The sequence below is a fragment of the Panicum virgatum genome, chromosome 5K, assembly GCF_016808335.1.
Source record: "Panicum virgatum strain AP13 chromosome 5K, P.virgatum_v5, whole genome shotgun sequence".
Taxonomy (NCBI): domain Eukaryota; kingdom Viridiplantae; phylum Streptophyta; class Magnoliopsida; order Poales; family Poaceae; genus Panicum; species Panicum virgatum.
Window position 1 is genome coordinate 56947031 of NC_053140.1, and position 16277 is coordinate 56963307.

Sequence of the window (16277 nt, forward strand, 5' to 3'; positions counted from 1 at the left end):
CGTTTGTTAGATTTAATATGGGTATGACCCATATTTTATTGAAACAAATAAATTCTAAGGTCATATTAAATGTAATATGCAATAAAATGGTAGACTAAATGTAGTTGATGGACAAACTTGTAACGGTCATAGTTATGGCTGAGGTTACTAGTAACTCCCATGGTTATGGTTGTAGTTACTAGTAACCCCCATGCTTATGACAGAGGTTACTAGTGACTCTTGGTGTTCATCTTCCATTTTCCGCTCATATAAAAAAGGAGAACTCTCCTTCAGTCGCGATGTGAGACATTTTTCTCTCTGTTGAGTTGTTCCTAAGCTTCTCCGTTCCGGTCCTTCGCGCGCACGGAGGATTGGAAGAGCAAGCCTCCGAAACCACGTCCGCGTCTGTGTCACCGGCTCGGGTGTGCCGGGCGATCAGGTTTTTGGGGAGCGTCTAACGCGACTGCTCGTTGATCCACATCATTTACTTCGTCTTCCACTACTTCCTGGTGGATAATCAAGGGACTCCACTGCATCAGTCTGAACGACTACATCGACAAACGCTATGTCTACTAGCGTCAACTCAGGGTATGCTACTGGTGCATCCCTTCTACTAATTTTATCGATGTTGATTAGTATTTTCTACATGATGTTTATGCCTGAATCACACATGATGCACATATCTATTGTCACAAATTTGTTAGTATTTTTCTGGATTAAATTAGTACTAAAATTGCCTAATTTTCTAACAACGTTATCTATTTTGCCACGGCGAATCCTCAGAGAGCATACGCAAGCATCTTATCCAGTATGACATAGCCATATATAACAGGAGATCTCATATAACAGTTTGCCAATTCCACGTCAAGCATGCAAGTTGTTGATCGTGAGATGCATGTCCCTGTGAACGTGACAAGCTAATTCTTAGAGAAATATGATCCAGTTACATCAGTCCTATATCTGTAAATGCACAATATTTGTCCGAATTGCTTGCTTTTCTGGTTATGAATCGATCTTACAAGATAGTAAAAACAATGGAGTCCGTCTGCCTGCTGCACAATTATTGCTTGTTTATGTGGGAATTGCTATGCATAAGAGAAGGCACAGCAGGGTGAAGGACATGATCGATTTGTTGCTCAATGCCTGTTCATCAGAAACTATCAGGATACTGATGACTGCATTACTCCAACATGTTGGCCAATCATTATCCATTACACGATACATGTCAATTTTACACCAGGACAACATGTCAAGTTCCAAGAATAGGGTGGTCAGATACGTGCGCTGTCAGCAATTTTGTTTGATCCCTGATGACAGGTTTGGTATTAGCTAGATGTGATTCGGACCCACTGACTGCTCTTTCTGTAAGTAAATATCAGGGATCCGAGTGTCCCACAGTAACCTTCTATGTTCAACCTTAGCAGGATTATTTATATTTTTGCCAGGGAAAAGAGTGATTCCTTGTAGGAACTAAAGCTCTGGCAAAGCATGAGCCTTACTCATCTTTGTTCTTCAGACTCCACGGCTGAAAATAGTTTAATTGAGCTCAGCTTCACCTTCACACAACCAATAAAATTCAGTTGGGCAAGGTTTCCCAGTAGTGAAGAAAAGCTGCTTTTCTTGTACATAAACCGCTATGCTTTTCAGGTTTTTCAATGGTGGTACATGCTTTCTTTTCCAGTCAGAAGGCATCTGATCCCCTCCAAATCCAAATAGCTGGAACTGTTTGGCAGGCTAATGATGGTCGAGAATTCTCAGTCTTTCCTCTCAACAGAAGATGGTTCCATTGCCAACTTGCAGGGGCAGGGAAAACCGGAAAAGGACGGCAGATAGCAACCCACAGGTCTATTCGTTGCTTTTAAGCATGATTGCAGGACCCCTTTCATCAGCTCAATTTCGGTAGGAACTCTATAAATTGAGGTTATAAAAAAGTGCCAAGATGATTCAATGTCTTATCATATTCAGGAAAATTTTCCGCCCTTGAACTCTGTAGCTTACATGCAGCAAAATTAATGCGCTTGCATTCTGAGTCATAAGCATCACTCAATCTGCTGATACATGTTGAAGACCTGAGCAGTGTCATGAATCAGTGTACTCGATCAACCTAGTTGATTAGGCAGCTCAACGAAAAGGCCACCACACGTCGAAAAAGAACGAAAGAAAGGCCAGGAGACACGAAAGGGCCACTCTATGAAGATGGCATTTCATTTACAGAGATAAGAAAAGGAGAAACAAAAGGGGGCGCAGTAATTCCCCAGGTACACAGTTATATGGGTGGAAGAAGCATACAAAATAAGGCGTTACAATGTCACCAAGGAGAATGTGAATATGGATTTGAGTTTACTTTGTCCTGGTGGCGATGCAGGACATATACTTTAGCAGTCAGCTCACACGACATCACTTCATGAAATGTGGGATGAATTGTCGTGACAGATCCCTGATATGCTCATTTTCTGTCTCAATAAGGCGAACAACCTGCTTGTCGAGAGACAAAGTGAACTTACAATAACATTCTAAGCTAGTTTTAATCAAGATTTTAGAATAATATCAGAGAAATTCACCTCTCCCATTGAAGGCCGCTGCTCTGGGTTTGCCCTGACACAAAGATATGCAGCTCTGGCCAGATGATACAACCCATATGTATCATATGCATCTTTGATGCGCTTATCGATTAGTTCATGAAGTGCAAGGCTCTCCACCAATGGCTCTGCCTGAAAATATTTAAGGTGTTGGAATTTGAAATGTGCAGATGTACTGTGAGCACACAAACCGAAGTATAAGCAGAATTCACTAAGAAGAATACCCATTGCAGTATATGTGTGCACTGCCCTTCATATTCATCAAGCACCTTTCGACCAGATATTAGCTGGAAAAGAACAATCCCAAAGGCATAGACATCTGTTCTGACAGAAACCATGCCGAATTGAGCATACTCAGGCGCCAAGTATCTGATGGACATGACAAGAAATCACTGGCAATGTCAGAAAAACAGGGCGTCATAGAATGGAAAAACTAGTTGATAACTGCAGAATTAGAGTTTGTCCAGACCCTGATTGACCCAGAATCCTTGTCTCGATGGAGTCATTGCCAGCCTTCCATTTTGCAAGACCAAAGTCTCCAAGCTGTGAAAGGCATAACTTCTATAATAAGAACATAGAAGACGTTTGCATCTCGACATGTGCAGGTACATTGCTTACCATAGGAACAAAATCATGTGTCAACAGTACATTGCTGGGGCGCAAATCCCGATGAATGATTGGACCAGCACGACACTCCTCATGTAGAAACCGCAACCCTTTTGCAATACCGATAGCAATAGCATGCCTCTTGTGCCACTCTAGTAAGCTTGCCGACTTGTCTGTTTCCACCAAGTAACAAGAGCAGTCAGCGTGCCAACATCACAATATGAATTCTTTTAAACATATCAACTGAACACATACCAAATAAATGCCACTCGAGGGAATTGTTGCATATATACTCGTACACCAAGATGTTGTAACTTTCTTTACAACAGTAACCAAGCAACATGACGATATTCCGGTGCCGGGCAAAACTGAGAACTTGCACCTCCGAGAAGAACTCAGTATAGCCCTGTGTGCTTGCTTCTTTGCGCACCTTGGCTGCAATGACCTGACCATCCTTGAGCTGGCCCTTGTACACATGTCCAAATCCACCTTCGCCCAGCAAATGATCATTTGAGAAGTCCGATGTTGCAGCTTGAATCTCTGAGAACGGAAATTTCATGGATTCCTTTATGTAAAGAACTGATTTTAGACCACAGCCAATACACAAAACCGGCCTCTCCGATGAATCATATTGGGCAGTCATTTGTTCTTCATATTTTCCTGGAAGGATCACAAGACCAGACACCGTATCACTGCATATGGCCATGTAAAATCAAATAAATGGTAGCTGCCAGCAAACTGCAGTTATTATTTTTAATATTAATAAAACATTAAATAAATTATGAGTTCCAAGTGGATTAGTTGCCATAGGACTACCAGTAGGTTTGTCTTCTATTTTCTGCACTGTCTGCTGTAAAAAAAAATTGGTTTTGTTTTAGTAAAGAAAAGTTTATCTTACCATTAGACAGTGATTGGGTATCATCGATTGTGATAGACATGCCGCTGAAATATGGCACACTGCATGCATCCACAATGGTGGTCTCGTGGATACCATGGTTGCTTAGAGAGGCAAAGTAGCTTACAGGCGATGACATGTTTGGCACTCTGTGATTAGCACTTGGTGTCTCAGAACTCAGATCTATCGTGACCGCAAAACGTTGCAGGTTCACTTCAACTGTGCTTTTGCTTGATGGGTTCGACCACATTGGCTTCAAGGTCTGCACTTGTAAATGATCCTGAAATGCTGCAACTTTGCAAGCTATGTGCTTTTCTAAGTGCCTGAAATCTCTCCTGAAGTGCCTGTAAGATTTATTCTAAATTCAATATTACCTCAAGTACCCATAAGATATGGGCACTAAAACTTTCGTTCAGGGTAGAATGTTATAGGTGTTTGTATAAGAAATAATGCACAAACCTATCTAGGACGACCCAAGCAGCTTTGCTGGAATTTACTTCATGTATAATGACAATCTTTGCGGGTGCTCCAGGGGTTACCTTGAGGGTCACAGTAATCTGATACAAAATTTCGAGTTTCAGAATGTAACAAGTATTTCAAGGCTGCTAATGTACCTAGTAAATCAAGTTGTTATTCAGATTTCCAATAGAAAAGTGATTGCATGGGGACTAGAGAAGCAAATAGGCATGCTTATATTTCCTATTGAAGAATAATATCTCTGTATGGAATATATAGATAAAGGTATTTTACCCCAACTTTGCGGAACGCCTCTGCAAGTTGATGAAGCTTGTTTTTGTAAATTTCAGCTATTTTTGTCACCTGATCACCTAGGTATCTGTCACTTGTCCCAGAAAAAGATTCAGTACTTGGTTTGGCTTGGTAGCCCACTAAACACACAAAGAAGAAATAAAAGGATCAGTTTTCTAGTATATAGAATATTTATTTTAGTGAATCTAGTATTCAAAGAGAACATTGGCCAGTATTATTAACTTATTATTGCAACTTCGAAGTATATATTTTTTCTTCTAAACAAATGTACATATCACAAAGGCACACTAAATGCCCATTTGGAGATAAGTCATTGAAATTCTGTGCTAGATTGCACAGATGCTAGAAAAGCAGGAAAGCTATCATACTGGTGTACATTATTTTGAAAAGCATTACTGGCGGACGTTCAATGTACTAGGATTCTAACCTTCAAATGAGAAATGGTGACTAACAATGGCCATACGAAACTATATGTTCTGAAACACATCATGGATTTCAGAAATTTTTTAAACAAGCACGCATGTTTTTTTGTTAGTTTCTTTTATTTATTTCACGACACCATAAGTGAAGCATTTCTTATGTCATGTAGACTACTCTGTTCCATTTTTCTCCAAGAAAAAAATTTACATTATTCCATTAGTGATTCTCAAATCTACACTGCTTTCCTCGACTGTGGATGCCAATGAACAGCATTATCAATTATCTATCATAGGTGAAAATTGTGACCAGAAGAACCGAATGACAAAAGGCAACCCACTGAACAGGAAGCACAGCTATGCCACGCTATGTATGCTTGCGGTCTCATTTTACAAATGCGAAATTTCCTATCTACTTCCACTGCAACTTTTCAATGACAATTTTTTTCTCAATGCAGAACGGGCAGATTCCAAAAGGGAGAAGGAACACTTGGATTAGGAGAATCAACTATCGCTATGGCATTTCTACTTTGTAAGCTACATGTATGTTAAATAAGACTAGATTGGTATATGTCAATTGTCAAGTAGTAAAACAAGGGGCATTAAGGGGGTGGGCATCCTTACTCGGATGGGTGATGGAGTATAGCACGCCGAGCACGAGCAGCGAGTCCCCGGCGCGGAGTATGTCGCCTCGGTCGACCAACCCCCTGAGCGCCGTCCTGATCTCGTCATCCCGGTGGTCCCGCGTGGCGTCCAGCGCCACCACGACCATCTGCGGCGGCGGCAGCGGCGATGACGGGGCCTTGGAAGGCGTCATGACCCGGCCCTGAGGGGTCCCGTAAGCCGCCCCCGACGACGCTGGGGTGGCCTGGTCGTCCCCCGCGCCAATGATGGAGGACATCGACATGGGCGACCCGAGCGGGCTGCTGAAGGGACTCCTCCACCGCCGCCGCCGCTTCTGCCGATGCAAGCCCCTCCTGCTGCCGCCGCAGCCATCGTGGCCGCCCGGCAGCGAGGTTATGAAGGCCTCGAGACGCCTACGCGCCGCGGAGTATATTCGGGAGATTGCAGCGTACATTCGATCCCTGCCGCCGGCGCCGGGGGCATCTCGAAGGCGCCGGGGCGGAATATATCGCCGGCTCCCATCGCCATTGGTGGCAGTACCGAGGCGGAGGCGGCGAATCGCGGAAGCTTGCGGTTGTCGCGGCGCGCGGTGGGCGGCAGCGCCGGCGGTGGCTGCGAGAAAGCCGAGGGCATTTGATTTCCGCCCAAAAGGAAAGCGGAGGGCAAACGGTTTGCGAACTCGTTCCACTGAATATTCAGACACCTTGATTCCTTTAAAAAATGTTTCCTCCAAAAGTGGTGACACCTTCTTGCAGGGCAAGGAGGAGCAATCATCAGCTAATTCTATGCAGGTTTCTCCCCATGTCCACGACCAAAGCCTCTATGGAAGGAAAAACAAATTTGCCAAAATTTTGATAACGTTTGGCGAGATTTCAAAATCCCATTTGAATTTTGTTCAGATACACTAGGGGCGCAGGATTGGTAAGGTGTTCAAATCTGTCAGTTATTTTGGAAAGCAAATGACAGAAAAGTCTACCGGTCGGCCTGAATCAAGCTTGGTTTATCACTAGACCAACGACTGTTGAACTTAAGATCGGAGCGGGATATTTTCAAAAAAAAAAAGAGCGGAAGATCCCCAAGGCGACATGCAATGTGAAGAGTAGACTGGAACTCGTCAGTCTCATGCGCGGCGATGCGTATTATCCAAGTTCTGGAAGAATCGCTAAACTTCATTGTGCGTTTCACCCGTTTTGTTAACACCAGTCAGGAGTTCTTGTTAATTTGTTGTACCCTTCTTTCTAGAATAGTCTGAACTTATCTGCGATGCGATATATCGTATGTGAATGAGATCATTGATGACATAGAATCAGCTGCATTATTTGGCATGACCGACATGCTTCTGTGTCTGTTTAGAAAAAAATACATGCACTGCACCGACGTTATGTCTGCGGGTTATGTCAATCCGTTGGTTTTTATCTTCGACTTCTTTTCCAGTCTAACCATCTACATTGTTCCCGCTGTGACTTTGGGAGGATATTAGAGTACATTTAGATTTAACCAAACGATGATGAATTGAAGGTGTTATTACTGCTAAGTTGAGAATTTGGACTGAAGAGGGACTGAAGGATACTCTGCCGGTCGCCCGCTTGCGTGAGTGACGGCACAAATTAGCAGGTGAGAATCTGGTGGTTGGTTGTGGGGGTGCATTGTTCACCGCACTCTCAGTCTGTGTCTGTCACCTAGGAGTAGGCGCAAACACTGCCGACTATTGCTTGAACGCCTGATGCTGTTTAGTTCGCGAAAATGTTTGAGTTTTGATACTATAGTACTTTCGTTGTTATTTGGTAATTAATGTCTAATTATAGACTAACTAGGCTTAAAAGATTCATCTCATGCTAATCAGTTAGACTATGTAATTAGTTATTTTTTAACTACATTTAATGCTCCATACATGTGTATAAACATTCGATGTGATGGGTAAATTTTTTGAGAAGTTCTCAAAAAAATTTCTACAGTACCCGTCGCATCAAATTTTTTGACACATGTATGGAGTCTTAAATGGAGTTGAAAAAATAACTAATTACGCAGTCTAACTGATTTGCACGAGATGAATCATTTAAGCCCAATTAATCCATAATTAGACATTATTTGTCAAGTAACAACGAAATGTGCTACAGTACCAAAACCCAAACATTTTCACCAACTGAACACACCCACGACCCGACCACTGACCAACCGCAACATGCAGACTGGCATATGGGTGTGTTTATATACCAAATTTTTTTTAGTGTTATAGTAACTTTGAACTTTTAACCACTAGTTAGAAATATTAAATGTGGATAGCTGACAGGTTAAAATTAGAAATTTGGATATCTATAATAGTCAAATTAAAATTGTATCCGGACTCTACCATATCGTAGAAGAGATTTGCCCTCCAAATTATATACACCAATATACACCGACTTAGACCTCAATACAATCATACAATCAATTAATCAATTACACCAATTCTATTCTTCTACGCTCAACTTTGACCTTCCCGTCTTCGCTAAGGCCCTATTCAGTCGGCAAAAAAAATTCTATAGTATCCGTCATATCGAATCTTCAGACACATGCATGGAGCATTAAATGCAGTTCAAAAAATAACTAATTACACAATACTATAATTGATTCATACGAGATGAGTCTTTTAAACCTAATTAATTTGGCATTAATTATTAAATAACAACAAAATGTACAATCATACCAAAATCCCCAACTTTTTTGTGAACTAAACACACCCTAAGATTTGTGCCCCTCTTCGGATTTTTCTTCCATGGTGATGCTTCGAATTCGCGGGAACGTCTGGCCCTTCTGGATGCTAAACCCGCGTGCATTTTTTTTTTGAGAAATGCGTGCAAAATTATTTGTGCGGGATCCGGGTCGTTCCACAAATGGGCCTAACCCATGTTATAGGATACTGGGCCAAGGTGTATAATTTTGTTGTGACACTGAATAATTTGTTGCAGCTTCATAGTAAAATTGTTCCATCTTAAATTTTATTAAATATAGTCAAGTGTACTCTTATTTTGAAGATTTTGTTGTTAAAAACATGACGGTACAATGGAAATTTAATTTGAATATTTGATTAAAAAACTACAGATTTTTTCACTTAAATGTTTTTACACGAAATCCTATGCATAAAGGAATCACGAGCCAGTAAAATAGTGAGGATTCTACGATTCTTAATATCGAGGTCACGCGCAACCTCAATTATTTGCGGAATTTTTACCATGGCGAGGGGTGCAGCCGCGCGAAAGCTAAGCCCGTGCGCGAAATCATTTCTGGGCCGGACCCGGGATCGGCCCAACCTCTGTAACAGTTCTCTAACAAGGACGGCCTAGCGTCGGTCGGATGAACAACAGCAACGCTCTTTTTTTTTTTTGAACCGAACACGCGAAGCTCCTTAAAATTTTGTGCTGTGGACATTGGACAAGGTGGCTGTAGCTATCGACGAAATTAGGCGGCAGGTCTTGTCGACCACGACACGAGTTTCTGCACAGGAGCATCACCAACACGGATGTGCATACTCAACAGGTATAATCATTACCATATCATACATATATTTCTAATCGTAGCAACTACTCCATCAGTCTCATGTTAATCATTTAGATTTTTTTATAGATGTATAGTTTCTATTATACATCTAAATATATATCATTATTGGTGACAGTGAAATCTATTGATCTAGAAAAGCCAAACAACTAGTGTCGGTGTCCTGACCCGGCGGTCCGGACCCAACTAGTGATGATGCTGCGTGTTCCTCGTCCCAGATGTTGGTGCAAGAGGCAACACAGTAACGCACGGGTTTATCCTAGTTCCGACCGTGGGGCCGTACGTCCAGCAAAGGGGTGTGCGAGAGCACTGTACTGTCTTGCACCGGGGGTGCCTGTAGTAGGGGTACAAGCGAGGCGAGAGAGAGAGGGAAGCTATCAAGTCTCTGCTAGAGGGGGAGTTGATTGAGGCGAGTGCCAATATCGGGGCTCAGAAGAGCGTATGTGCTCTGTGAGTAGTGCTGAGAGTTGCGTTCTACCGAATGGGCCGACCCCCTTAAGGGAAAGCCCGCCGTCTCCTTTTATAGACACAAGGAGGGACGGTGTACATGCACAGAGGATCGTGGAAGTCGTCGTCTTCTCCCCGAATTGCGGGGGTGCAGTGGTCGAGCACTGTGGGAAGTACACTGTGGGGTGTGGCGCCGGGCGAGGCAGTCGTCCTGGGCATCGTCCTTGGTCTTGCGGGGATCGCGCCGGCGTCCTGGCGGCTCCAGCGGGCGGCGTGGTCGTTGCTGTGGGAGGTACCGTCCCCCAGTCGTGGCGTGGCGGCGTTCCGAGGGTCCTACAGGCCAGGGTCTTGTCCTGGTCAAGGCCGAAGCTGCTTCCGAGGGTCGTGCCCATGCCGTTTGAGGGCTCCGCGGAAGGAAAAGTACGAAAAAGGTATAGGGAGTTGGCAGTATAGTAGCTGGAACAGTGCTGAGCACGTCTTGCACTGCGTCACAGATTCCAACGTCCGGGATGGCGGAGCAGTGGCCGGAGTTGGCGGACGAGACTCCGGTCACAGCCACTGTGGGGAATGGCGGCCTGACGCCGTCTGACCCGGGCGCTGTGGAGGAGTGGTTGGCATTAATGCCTCCGTACGGTGGGCGGGTGAGCGGAAGGGCCATTTGTCCTATCCGTCGAGAGGTGGCCTTGAGCGAGGCGGAGATGATTCGCCCCTTCGAGGGTAGGCTCGTTACCCTCGAGCGAGGCGGAGATGATCCGCCCCCAAGGGCAGGCTCGCTACCCTCGAGCGAGGCAGAGGCGCGGGGCGCGGTCGAGGGCTTCGGCGGGGAGCCCTCGAGCGAGGCGAAGATCACTCCGCGGGTCCGAGGGGGGTGCGGATGTGCCGCACTGCGTACGTGGGCCGCGTGTTGGGCTTCTTTGAGTCCTTTCCTTTCTTCCATATTGGAAGGAGGCTGTAGGCTTTCGTGGGCCCGGTTGCACAGCATGTGTTTATGTTTTTAGGGCGATTTTAGTACCCTGATTAGGATGCCCCTAATCATGGTACCCGACAACTAGTAATTTAAGGCGAAGATGTTATTATCTGTTAATATTTGTTTGTGATTGGAATCAGATCAGCAGTAGGTGTCATCAGCTTAGGTGCGCGCTTAGGTTAGGATTATTGTTTGTTAATGTTTATTTGTGATTGGATAGAGCAATAGGTGTCCAGGTTAGGTGACAATTTTTTTCAGGTGTCCTTTTGTGCTCCTCTGTGCTAAGCTGCTTTAAGAGTTGGTGAAAATGGCCATGGAAAAATCAGAGAAAATTACGCTATATAGTGAATGATATATATGCATGGCTAGTATCCTCCGAATGAAGGCCCAACTTTACATACAATGTGTTTTAGAAAAAATCAAAAGATATATAAATGCTACTAGTTTGCATTGGGTAGCTGTAGCATCAATTAAGTATCCCAAAATGTACTCTCTCCATTTCAAATTGTATGTTATTTTAGTTTCTAGTTATATAGGGCATATTTGGTTGGCTACCAAAACGTGGACATGTGCCAAAATGTGGGTGAACCTATAAATTTTGGCACTCATTTAGTCGTATTACAAAAAGTAGTCTACGAGCAACTCCAAGAGTACCCTATTTCTCTTCTTCATCCTTGTTTTTTTGGAAAAAAAAATCATTCTCTAATAGTTCCCCATTCTAGTTCCTCATCTCCTAACAATTGGCAAATTGGATTCAATTGTGCGTAAAAATACGCACACCTCCATCGCTCCCCGTCGCCCCTCCCCCGTGACTTTTTTTCGCGTCGTCTTCTTCCCCGCGCCATCTCTCCTTCGCGCAATGGATCCAATCCATTCTTTTGATTTTTTTTCCATGTTGGGATTTGGGGTTTAGTTTCTATGGCCATCGTTGCCGCCGTTGGCCTGTCCGCCATGGACTGTGCCCGCCGCCACCACTTCTTCCAGCACCGATTCCTCCCGCCACGGTGCATCACCGGCGCAAGTAAGAGGTAAAATGGAACCCTCTTGTCATCCTCTTTTTTCTCTCCAAATTCCAAGACCTCCCGCGCCCTAAATCACCGGCAATCTGATTTGCAAGAAACTCCTGCCTGCCAGCCATGTCCGTCACCCATGGAAGCTTCTTGTGGAATTATCCTTGTGGGGCCACACCTTCTCATTTTTTGGAGTAAAAATAGATAACTATTGGAGATAGACTCTTTTTTGCCTTCCCATATCTATTTGGGGAGTTGACAAACAATAAGTTTTGAGGAAAAAATAATAGAAACTCTTGGAGATGCTCAAGTATTATTCTAAAATGCCAACAATTTGGTAAAAAAGATTGGCATGCCCACATTTTTTTAGCCAACGAAGCAGACTTATAGGTTTTTCTATGCATCTAGATAAACGCTATGTCTAAATACATAGAAATAATTACATACTCACAAAAATTAAAATGATAACGAAATTACTTAGGTAGAACATGTGTACGTATATCATGCATGTACCCGTATGTTAGGAAGAACCAAGAGTCTGCCGGAAGCCCGCGCTCACGCAAGCAGAGCCGCCGCCGTATATATTGAGAGTTTGGACCACGACATGAGAAGTTTCTGCACTGGAGCATCACCAAAACGGATGTGCATACTCAACAGGTATAATCATTACCATATCATACATATACTATTTCTAATCATAGCAACTACTCCATCAGTCTCATGTTAATCATTTAATTTTTTTTATAGATGTATAGTTTCTATTATACATCTAAATATATATCATTACAGGTGACAACGAAATCGATCGATCTAGAAAAGCCAAACAGCTAGTAATTTAAGGCGGAGAGGTTATTATCTGTTAATATTTGTTTGTGATTGGAATCAGATCAGCAATAGGTGTCATCAGCTTAGGTGCGCGCTTAGGTTAGGATTATTGTTTGATAATGTTTATTTGTGATTGGATAGAGCAGTAGGTGTCCAGAGGTGACGATTTTTTTTTTCAGGTGTCCTTTTGTGCTCTTCTGTGCTAAGCTAAGCTGCTTTAAGAGTTGGTGAAAATGGCCATGAAAAAAATCAGAGAAAATTACGCTATATAGGGAATGATTATATATGCATGACCAGTATCCTCCGAATGAAGGCTCAACTTTACATACAATGTGTTTTAGAATAAATCAAAAGATATATAAATGCTACTAGCTAGTATGCATTAGGTAGCTGTCAAGTATCAATTAAGTATCCCAAAATGTACTCCATCCATTTTAAATTGTATGTTGTTTTAGTTTCTAGTTATATAGGGCATATTTGGTTGGCTAAAGTGTACATATGCCAAAATGTGAGTAAACCTATAAATTTTGGCGTTCATTTAGTTGTATTACAAAAAATAGTCTACCCAACTAAGTGTTATTCTAAAATGCCAACAATTTGGTAAAGAAGACTGGCATGCCCACATTTTTTTAGCCAACCAAACAGGCTTATAGTTTTTCTATGCATCTAGATAAACGATATGTCTAAATACATAGAAATAATTACATATTCACAAAAATTAAAATGATAACGAAATTATTAGGTAGAACATGTGTGCGTATATCATGCATGTACCGTATGTTAGGAAGAACCAAAGAGTCTGCAGGAAGCCCGCGCTCACGCAGGCAGAGCCGGCGCCGTATATATTGAGGGTTTGGACTCGCTATCGCGATTCGCGACTAAGCCAGCGTGGTCCACGTGATGCTCTAGTTCCGTCTCTATATATATGCGTGCTGCGTGCTACGCTTAACCAGCACACAATAATCAGCATCGTCAGACTATTCCACGCATAGGCCGCCGGACGAGAGCATGGCCAAGCAGCTGGAAGACCACCGGAGCAACGACGGCGAGGTCGAGTTGGGGGCGATGATGACGACGGAGTGGAAGCTGGAACCGGGCGTCGCCAGCAAGCTGTTCGACGCCTTCACCGTCGCCGGCCTCTGCGTCGACGCCATCGAGCCCGGCCGCGCCATGATCTGCTCTTTCACGGTGCCGCCGCGCCTTACGGTAAGCTAGTATGGGGGTCTCTCTTGGTTGAGGAGAGACTTTATTTACTGCATGACCTGGCAAGTTGCGTGTGGTGAAGTTTCGTCTTTAAAGTGATGAAGCTATTTGAGGTATTGAGGATTTCCTCCACTATTTTATTAGACTCCAATACATTGGCCTTAGATGGGAATTTCACAACAATGAGGGGCGAAGCTATATATAATATGGAGGGTGCCGATAGATCCATAAAAATAAGCAAAACCAGTGATTAAGTTTAATTTTTCACCATATATGCACCTCGTAGCTCAACTCTATGCACCTACAAGCCAAGTTCAGTTCGCTCTAACTTCGCCACTGACAAATATATATGCTTGGTGCTTCCAAACAAATAGCAGCAGCACCTAGCTTCACTACTACCACTAAAATTCATACCCTAAATTTTACACGGCCTACTTGATCACTAGTACCACTTTTAGTAGTCGTAGTAGTATTAATAGAGATGACGACATAGTAATGATGATGCTTTTTTCTATAAATATAAGGCTTGCATGTCGAACCAATATTCTTTTCTTTCCCAGAAATGTAACGTAGTTATATATATATATATATATATATATATATATATATATATATATATATATATATATATATATATATATCGCTCAAGAGGAGAAAGAGTTGCAACAAGCAACCTCGAGCCTAAGACCTGAACCAGCTACAAACTACCTAGAGTTTCCTTCAAAAAAAAAATACAAACTGCCTAGAGTGCTTATCAGAACGATACTACTCCATCATGGAGAGGGAGTGCCGTGTTAGCTTAGCTGTGCATGCTTTCATGTATACCAGGAGATCCATGGAATGAAACACCACTCATCTACTAAGGCATAGAAGACTATAAGAGGTCTAGCACGGGATCAGAGATAGGGTTGGTAAATGGGCCAAGATTTTGAATTAGAAAATTTAAAGACCAGACTCTAATCTTATATAATTTTGAACTAAATAATAATTTAAGGACCTTGTTAGGCTGTGAAGAGGTAATTAGGGCCATGGCTCATTACCACCCCTAATCAGAGACTTATATGGGAAGGAATCTGGCATCGTACTCTTCATTTTTAACACTTCAACTAATCCCAAATTAAAGGAGGAAGACAGGACATATTGAGAGACAGACCAATGATTTGAGTCTAAACATTATTGATAGATTATTAATAATGATTTTAGTGGCTTAGTAGATATATACTCCAAGTTTATTATCTGTACCTATAGACTAGCTACCGACCATTTATGCAGCTAGCTAGATATACTTATACGACGTCTGTGCATTAAATTTGACATGATGCTTTCCTTCGCTCCTGTGCATGCCAAATCTAATCAAAACGAAGGACGCGAGCAAGCGCATGCATGGAGGGGCCTTGGCGTCTCTGGTCGACCTGGTCGGCTCGGCCGTGTTCTTCGCTGGCGGCTCGCCGACGACGGGGGTGTCCCTGGAGATCACCATCTCGTACCTAACCGCGGCCCGTGCAAACGTGAGTCGTCGTGACAACGAATTGAAGATCGTCCACCCGTACCTCGATTTTATTTATCAATCAAAACTGTTTACTAGAGTAGTATGTAGTAACAACAATGCATGCCCTGTGGCCCTGTGGGTGCAGGAGGAGATCGAGATCGACGCGAGGGTCCTGGGCATCGGCGCGACGGCGGGGTGCGTGACGGTGGAGGTCAGGAAGAAGGCCACCGGCGAGGTGATCGCGCACGGCCGGCACACCAAGTACCTCGCCGTCTCCAGCAAACTGTGATGTATGGATGGATATCGATCGACGATCAGGATCGGATGGATGGAGCGCGTACGTACGCGCGCGCATTAGGTCACTCTCTCGCCTATATATATGCATTCCCTCGTGTAATACATATACATACAGTACGTTCTAAACACACGGTCACGGACTCACGCAGTCCATGTCCAGCTCTACTTGTGTTTCCTCTCCAGTCTCCACCTGCTCTGCAGTTTCGCGTCCACGTCCACAAGTTGTATTTTACTAGTTTGGCACGGGTTGTTGGTGCGCAGGATGTCGCGGGCGACGACACGCACGCGTACACGAATGGTAGCTAGCCTGCGTGCTGCTTACTTTATATTTAAGTACCATATGCCCGTTGAAAATTCCCGCGCACACACCGTACGTGCGTCCACATCGTGCTAGCGGCTGGCGCTCAACTAACGCTGATACGTGGGTTCACCTGTCGCCGTCGTGCCTTTGTAGTCGCAACATACTACTGCTGTCGGAGCAGGTCCGGGAATTGGTGTTTCGTCGGACTGGTGGCCAGTTTAGGCGGGTCAACCTTGCACACTGCTTTTCTTCAACAAAAAAAAAAAAAACTTGCACACTGCTTGATTGGAGAGGCGAAAACAACTCCGGCAACACTCCGAAGGTTGTACAGGACACG

General features: G+C 43.7%; 2 protein-coding genes across 2 annotated transcripts; one reads left to right on the forward strand and one right to left on the reverse strand.

Moving 5' to 3' along the window:
- Positions 1–1973: 1973 nt before the first annotated feature.
- On the reverse strand, positions 1974–6545 carry LOC120708881 (proline-rich receptor-like protein kinase PERK3). The gene is made up of 10 exons (XM_039994305.1): positions 5868–6545; positions 4810–4946; positions 4519–4616; positions 4063–4403; positions 3420–3824; positions 3177–3337; positions 3028–3101; positions 2783–2927; positions 2541–2690; positions 1974–2454 (listed from the first exon to the last, which is right to left on the reverse strand). The coding sequence occupies exons 1-10, from the start codon at positions 6319–6321 to the stop codon at positions 2377–2379; spliced, it is 2043 nt and encodes a 680-aa protein (XP_039850239.1). The 5' UTR covers positions 6322–6545; the 3' UTR covers positions 1974–2376.
- A 6980-nt stretch (positions 6546–13525) lies between these two features.
- On the forward strand, positions 13526–15848 carry LOC120708882 (acyl-coenzyme A thioesterase 13-like). Its single transcript, XM_039994306.1, has 3 exons — positions 13526–13856; positions 15218–15361; positions 15488–15848. The coding sequence occupies exons 1-3, from the start codon at positions 13659–13661 to the stop codon at positions 15629–15631; spliced, it is 486 nt and encodes a 161-aa protein (XP_039850240.1). The 5' UTR covers positions 13526–13658; the 3' UTR covers positions 15632–15848.
- The last annotated feature ends 429 nt before the right edge of the window (positions 15849–16277 follow it).